Raw genomic sequence first — 8,285 nt, 5'->3', positions numbered from 1 at the left:
GCTTTTCACACACACACACACACACACACACACACACACACACACACACACACACACACACACACACACACACACACACACACACACTCACACACAGCGTCATACACAACGTCACACACACACACACACACACATACACACACACACACACACACTCACACACACACACAGTGTCATACACACACAGCTTCACTCACACACACACACACGCACACACACACACACACACACACACACATCATCTCACACACACTCACACAGTATCATACACACGCAGCGTCACACAAACACACAGCGTCACACACACAGTGTCATACACACACAGCGTCACACACACACAGCGTCACTCACACACAGCGTTACACACACACAGCGTCACACACACACAGCGCCACACACACAGCGTCACACACACACAGCGTCACACACACACAGTGTCATACACACACAGCGTCACACACACACAGCGTCACACACACACACAGCGTCACACACACAGCGTCACACACACACAGCGTCACACACACACACAGCGTCACACACACAGCGTCACACACACACACAGCATCACACACACACACGTCACACACACAGCGTCACACAAACACACAGCGTCACACACACACACACACACAGTGTCATACACACACAGCGTCACACACACAGCATCACACACACACACACAGCGTCTCACAAACACACAGCGTCACACACACAGTGTCACACACACACACACACAGTGTCATACACACACAGCGTCACACACACAGCATCACACACACACACAGCGTCTCACACACAGCATCACACACACACACAACGTCACACACACAGCGTCACACAAACACACACACACACAGCGTCACACACACACACAGCGTCACACACACACACACACACACACACACATTATCGAACACTAAACAGAACGTGCTCTGCATCGTATGAAAGCCGCCCTCCGTAGGAAACACAACAACCTAGTAACACATGTCAGAATTAAATGTGTGTATCCCAAACAGTCTGCGGTTGATTTCCCCTCAGTAACGTCTCGCAGACACTTTGCATGATAACGAGATGTCTGCTTCACATTCGAGAGTACATGTTGTTTGCAGAAGAGAAAAACACAATTTGCTCAACAAGAAAGTCGGGTTGTGAAATCCTTGTCATGCTTCTTTCTGTTATTTATTTAAACTCAACACACACACACACACACACACACACACACACACACACACACACACACACACACACACACACACACACACACACACACACACACACACACACACACACACACACACACACACACTCCTGGTGACTCACTCCACTCTCAAATGATAACTTTAAAGCATGCTTTGCTGAATCCTCAGTGCGAGGATTTAACTAAAATCATCACGGAAAGAAAGAGTTAGATGTTGACGGCGGGAGCTGGACGTCTCTCGTGTTTCTCTTCGCTCTGCGGACGAACTTGGAGCGTTTTCTGAGAGGAAGCTGCTTCCACCGCAGTTTACAGCGACTATAAATATTGTCATCAGTGCCCAGAAGAAGGATTAAAGAGTGGAGTCTCGCCCACTTTAATGCTCCGTAAAAAAGTTTGTGAATCATCAGCTGCAGGACAAGAGGTCATAAACCATTCAACTTTATTCTGGAGCCTCTCTAAGCATATTGAAACAGTTAGAACGTGCCCAAAAACTATATATATTGAATATGCAAACTTGCACATTCAGAGTTGTTGTTAAATACAGACATAACATCAATTAAGGCTTAGTTTTTCAAAATAAAAGCCTCAGAAAGTAACTATCTCTACAGGAAGCTCAGGGATACTAACAGGGAGCTCCAAGTGGGGCTTGTTTTTCAAAATAAAAGCCCAAGAAACACATTTTAGTTACAAAAAGCTCGATTTTTTGTTTGTTTTTCAAAACAAAAGACCTTGTAACAAATTGTTGTTACAATAAGCTCAAATAAAGGTTTTTGTTTTTCAAAATAAAAGCCCAAGGAACAAGAAGCTTAAATATAGGTTTGTTTTTCAAAATAAAAGCCCCAGAAACAAACTTTTGTTACAAAAAGCGGGGTCATAAAACAAACAACTTTATTCTGGAGCCTCAGTGAACATATTAAAACAGTTTTAACATGTGTGACCAAACACTATTTATATATTGAAAATACATTGTTGTTAATTACAGACATAGATAGCTTTAACATCCATTAGGCTTAGTTTTTCAAAATAAAAGCCTCAGAAAGTAACTGTATCTTTACAGGACGCTCAGGGATACTAGCAGGGAGCTCCAAGTGAGGCGTGTTTTTCAAAATAAAAGCCCCAGGAATCAACAATATGGCTACTGCTATGAAAACCTACTAAGCACCACAATCATCTTGAGTTTTAAATGTTGTACTAACTGATCTCCTCTCTCCCCCTCAGAGGTGGAGAAGGACCTGGCTAAACTGGCAGAAGTGGGTAAAATGACGAGTCGTATCTCCAACAATCCTCTCTCTCTGCACCACACCCCCTTCCTCCCCCCGATACACCCCCCCCCACCGCCACCTCCCCGACACCCTGCCCCTCACCATGGGCCGGACTCCATCTCCTAGCAACCTTAGCAGCAGGAGTACAACTCCCAGAACCCCCAGGACTCCCATAACTCCCAACAGCCTGCTGAGGCGCTCCAGTTTTGACCGAGGAGCCCATAAAGAGGTGACCTTCAGGAGGTCAAGGAGCCGCCCTGTGACCCCCACCTGCCAGCCGGCCAGACCCCGACCCCTGCTGACCCCCCCGGGACTCAGCACCACCGACAGCCTGGGGGCCAGCCTGAGGGCGTACCTGTCAGAGGTGAGAAGACAAACACACACACACACACACACACACACACACACACACACACACACACACACACACACACACACACACACACACACACACACACACACACACACACACACACACACAAACACACACACATGGCAGCGGACCCATTTATGATATTTTTTCGTGCTTGTTTTTTATATTTAGGTCTTAAAAGTAACTTACTATTACATAAATGATCCTGTGTTTCTTTACATTGACAACAACACCTTGAATAAGTCATGTTCAGTATATGGAGAGCGACTGATTGCACCGAATATTTCACTCATTGAAATTCAATAAAACGTCAATTTTACTGATTTGTTTTTCAGAAAACCCGCAGTAATGTTATGAGTTATTGCTTTCTGATATTTAGGTCTTAAAAGTCACTAAATTGTACCTAAAGAATGTGTAAATCCTCTGTTTCCTTATATTGACGACAACACCTTAGACTTAGACATACTTTATTGTCATTTCAACAAGACACAGAGTGGACTTGAATAACCTTGAATACTTGAATAACACCTTGAATAAGAAGTGTTCATTCCATGTAGAGGGACTTACTTCCTCATTTCTCTGACCATGTGTGTCTGCTGTGTTTCTGCTCCTCAGGATGAGTTTTACCGGCAGCCGTGGAATATTCCCAGCGACACGGAGAGCGACGTCCTGGATCCTCCTGAGCAGGACAACAGTGAGACGCCTTTATATTTAAACTCTGCATTTAAATGTTGATCCTCTCCCCGTTCGTTGCTGGACGTTTCCAAAATCCTCACAAATGTGATAAACGTCCTCTAATGTTTCTAACCTCCCCACACTTTCTTTTAAAGGCTTATTTCGTTACTGCAAGCATTCAAGTGGTTACAGAACTATTAAAAAGTGCAGATTAATGTGCACTTCTTCCTTGTAAACATGTAATATGGAGCTGTCATGTCGCCTTCTCCATATTTCACAGAGGGGGTTCAACCCTCTGGGGGGAAATTGTCACGTAAGAAATATTATCCTGGCTTCCTTTAAGAGACATATCTCGATCTAGTAAAAAGACACGAATCATCTGTTTTCTGGCTGGGACACCTCCTTCAATGCTGCATACATCTCATCAACATACTGTATGTGGCAGAATGGTGCGATTTTCAGAGGCTTGTATTTCAAAATCACTGAAATCAACTAAGAAAAATGTAAAATAGACATGTTATATTATAGTGTACAGTAGCTGTACTTACATTACATATATCTGCATTACGTTGGTGAACTCCAGTTCGAATCCCGTCTCGGCCGCAAGACACTTTACCCGCATTTGCTCCTGTGGGTAAAGTCCTGCAGTAATGACTCTTACATGTCTAATATGTGTAATGTGTAGAGCGCTTTGAGCACCTGTAAAAGCGCTCTAATAAAAAATGTTAATGCATTATTATTATTATTATTACAACTTGCTCAAGTCTGGATTCACTAGAATATGGATTATTATGATGATCAGGTTTATGGTCTGCAAACTGCCTAGATATGGTGAAAGTGCAAAGACAGTCAACAATGCTTAAGATGCATCCTCTGGGATCATGAATACTCTAAACAAAGGTCGATATATGTAATGCTCTTTGGACAATGGAAGGTGACACTTTCTTCTACTGAAGACCAGTTATGATATTTACAGTGTTTGTCAAGGAGGAAATGTGACTCTGAAATATCATGCTCTGTACCGACTTCACTTCATATGAATCCCCTGCTGGAGCAAAAAGGGCATCTGTGAAGTAAATGATGAACGATTCCCAAAATAGTATATGTTGTAAATTCAGAAATGTTCCCAAATGAACTCACCTAAACATCTCCGTCAGCTTTTCAAATGAAGAGCATGTGGGGATACAGCTCTCAGTGACGTCAGGAAACAATTAGATTCAAACCGTGATTGTTTCTCACATGGAAATATTTCCCTCCGACAAACAACTCCTCCAGCTGTTAAATAAATATACACTAAAGTCCTGAGTCGTGACAAAGCACTTTGTGGCGTGAGAGAGGGACTGTGTGTGTGTGTGTGTGTGTCTATCTTTCCATTCCTTTAATTGTTGATAACTTTTTTAATAGTTTTTTTAAAGATAGTTGTATTTCTTTATTTAACAGGGGAAGAACCCATTAATAAACGTAGCTGCCAACGTTAGCATAGAGGCTTTTTTAATCTGTAGTCCCTCGACATGTTTTAAAATCATCCTAAAACTAATTATAAACATATCAGGATAATTAAATCATTAAAACATGCAACATATAGGCTCTAAATAATACAAAAACACACATGCTACAGTACATAGCAACACGTTTAGGGTCTGCAGCTAATTAAGCAAATACTTCTAATTGTCCCCGTTAGTCATTTAGACACTTAAATAGGTTGAGAAAAGACTTAAGGAACCCTTTAAGATGATTGACCCACTTCCTGTCTGTGTTTCTCCACAGGTGGTGCTCGAGATGCCAAAAAGAGATCATTGTTTTCAGGTGAGCAAATCATCAATTCTCCAGAGTCTGAGAGTGACTGATTCTGGTTTGCACGTCTACCTGAAACAAAGCCTGATTCATCTGAACGAGAGAGATGAGTTATTGTTTTTACGTCATTTCCGGATTATTTGAATAGAAATCCTTTCAGTGGGTTAAGTACATTCTTAGAATAAGTTAGCCATTAATTTAACTTCTGATTGACAGCTATCTCATTAGAAATAAGCATTATGGCATTCATAATTAATATCTAATTGTTTTCTATTGAGATTCCTGGAAAAGGGAAATGACAATAAAGATTTTTCATTAAAAAAGTTGATTCAAGAACAAAACTCAGTTATTAGATCAGGATTATTGCTTATAGTTGATACGTTTATAGCGGACCAAGTCACGCTTGGTAGTCCCAGTGAGCTCATCTGTAGAGCCACGACACGCTAACTGTAATAACCGGCTGCCTCCACCTTCATTTATGGTGCGTTCAATGACACCACGGGGCTCCATGAAGTCACTGTGAGTTTCCGCCCAACATGTGGCGTTGGGAGAAAGTCTGTCTGGTGAGAAGTGAGGTCTGTCTGCGGTTGTTCTCTTGTGGCGGAGCAGCGTCAGAGAGCCCGTCTGGAGGCTCTTCTGAGGCACAAACACACTCAGAGCTCAAAGAAAACATCACAGATTCAACCAAAACTCACTGAGGATTACTGAGTCTGCACCCAGAGTCTGCACCCAGTCTGCACCCAGAGTCTGCACCCAGTCTGCACCCAGAGTCTGCACCCAGATCAGAGTCTGCACCCAGATCAGAGTCTGCACCCAGAGTCTGCACCCAGATCAGAGTCTGCACCCAGATCAGAGTCTGCACCCAGAGTCTGCACCCAGAGTCTGCACCCAGATCAGAGTCTGCACCCAGATCAGAGTCTGCACCCAGATCAGAGTCTGTTAGCAGGCATGTGGAGAAGAGGTGGAAGAAGTTAACAAAATATATATTTTTTTATTTCATAACAAAACAATTTCCCGATTTTGGATCAACAAAGTACATGTTATTATCTTACACTAACAGAACTACGCCTATATTGCGTACAGCGCCCATAAACTATGGCGCACCCCCCCCCCCCAAATCAAGTTGAACCGCCCCAGTAAAAAACAGAGGTTTATGTGAAATAGTTCTTTTTTTAAATAATGGTTTTAGTGGCAATTATAGGTTTTAATTTTGTATTTGTGTTCATTTAAAATAAATCAAACTCCCAAAAAACGTACACAGCTTTTATTAACATTGGAATTTACTGTGTAAGCGGCCGCGGGGGGGGGGGGGGGGCTTTAGAGAGCTCTCTCCTGAAAGACGGAGAGGCTCTGATTACCTCAGCTCAGTGAGGTAAAGGCACACCTTTATATGATCATTATAGTTTTACAGAAAACAAGACAATAAATGAAAAACAGGCATAAAATACTATATGACATTAAAACAAGAATCCAGTTTGAAAGGAGAGTGATTTGTAAAATATCCATAAAGAAAAATAAAATCTGATTACAGTTCTGTTTCATCTGGATGCTGAGAGAGGTATCCATAGATCTCTTCATGTTGCTCTCAAAGTGCACCAGATTGATGGTTTTAACTTCAACATTTAAAAAAAACTTCCGGGATGAGGACCCCCCCCCCCCCCCCCCCATTTAAATCATGTTCACATGGATAGGAAACTAAATACAGTTGCACATATCTTGTGTCCATATCTTTCTGTTTTGGTGGTCACGCCACACCGTGCACGCGTGAGCCATAGTGAGTGTACGTGTCTGCATTTGGGGGGGGGGGGGCGCCAGCTAAAATATGGGTCCTCAGCATTTCAAACAGCTGGATGCTAACTTGCATGTATGCGTTTATTAGCCTATATGGACAATATTTCACCAGCTGCTCGACCACCTACGGTATATTCCAGGGGTTGGGTTATTGAGGATGCTGAACCCATTTCAGAAGTGGACAAAAGGGCCCGTTTCGACTCTCATTGGGCCAATTTCGACACATTTTGAGTTGATTTTGAAGTGATTTCCTTGCTTAATACGTTGGACATAGAGTCAAGAGATTACTGAAATTACTGTAGGCTATTTTTATTACATGTACAGCACTTTGGCTCGACCAAAAATCGTTTATAAATGTGCTATATAAATAAAACTTGATTTGATTTGAAGAGAAAACAATGTCAATATTGAGACAGTATTTTTGTTCACAACCTTTACTTTACATTTCTGACATAAAACATTGGGGTTGAAAGAGAGTAAAGAGTAGATGGTGTTTGTCTCACGTCTGTTCCCGAGTGTTTTCCCTCCGCATGAAACGTCTCATACTTTATATTCCCTCTCTCTCCACAGGTCTATAGTGACGAACTCCAGAGGCTCTGATCCAAACTATTATGCAAACCGCTGGACCTTTTCAAAATGTGTACAGAGACAATTATTTTTATACTTCATACTGAAAAAAGATTGTATACTTTTTTCACAGATATTTCATAAACATTGTACGAAAACAACTGTCCAAATATAACTCCAGAGTACAGATATTACATTTATTTTTGTTTGCTCTTTAGCATGCGACTGCACTGTTACTCACAACAGACTGAATGCTGTTATATTAAAATGATTTGGTGCACATGTCTCCAGGTTGCGTGATTATTTCTGTACTTTCTTTTACTGTAGTTTGACTTTGTGATGGACAGGTCAATACAAATAAGACGAGAAGACATAAAGTATGAAATATAACTACCTAAATGGGACCAGAGGCTCAAAGTAAGTGAGTTTATCAAAGTGTCATGAGAGAAAGATCAATCAAAATAGGATTGAGTGTTAACGACGAAATTAAGGCATAAAAAGTCTTCAAAATGTATTAAATTCATCTTAAAATAAGGCCTTCATTGGTTTAATGGGGTTTTGTATGCTTCTACTAACCAATGTGTTATTGAGTGGATCAATAATGTTGTTCACCTGCTAGGGA

The 8,285-nt window shown here is 41.7% G+C and overlaps 1 protein-coding gene across 1 annotated transcript; it reads left to right on the top strand.

Moving 5' to 3' along the window:
• The first annotated feature begins 1,017 nt into the window (after nt 1-1,017).
• Nucleotides 1,018-7,949, top strand: LOC117542901 (uncharacterized protein C8orf34 homolog). Its single transcript, XM_034210771.1, has 4 exons — nt 1,018-2,827; nt 3,452-3,530; nt 5,279-5,317; nt 7,667-7,949. The coding sequence occupies exons 1-4, from the start codon at nt 2,567-2,569 to the stop codon at nt 7,672-7,674; spliced, it is 387 nt and encodes a 128-aa protein (XP_034066662.1). The 5' UTR covers nt 1,018-2,566; the 3' UTR covers nt 7,675-7,949.
• Nucleotides 7,950-8,285: the final 336 nt, after the last annotated feature.

Source organism: Gymnodraco acuticeps, unplaced genomic scaffold (genome assembly GCF_902827175.1).
Source record: "Gymnodraco acuticeps unplaced genomic scaffold, fGymAcu1.1, whole genome shotgun sequence".
In the NCBI taxonomy this organism is placed as follows: Eukaryota; Metazoa; Chordata; class Actinopteri; order Perciformes; family Bathydraconidae; genus Gymnodraco; species Gymnodraco acuticeps.
This window is presented reverse-complemented; position numbering and strand designations above follow the sequence as displayed.

Excerpts from the sequence above, each read along its gene's own strand:
- LOC117542901 (XM_034210771.1), top strand. The coding sequence starts at position 2,567 with ATGGGCCGGACTCCATCTCCTAGCAACCTTAGCAGCAGGAGTACAACT. Across the intron at positions 2,828-3,451 it reads TGAGGGCGTACCTGTCAGAG|GATGAGTTTTACCGGCAGCC; the intron begins GTGAGAAGACAA and ends TCTGCTCCTCAG. Across the intron at positions 3,531-5,278 it reads TCCTCCTGAGCAGGACAACA|GTGGTGCTCGAGATGCCAAA; the intron begins GTGAGACGCCTT and ends GTTTCTCCACAG.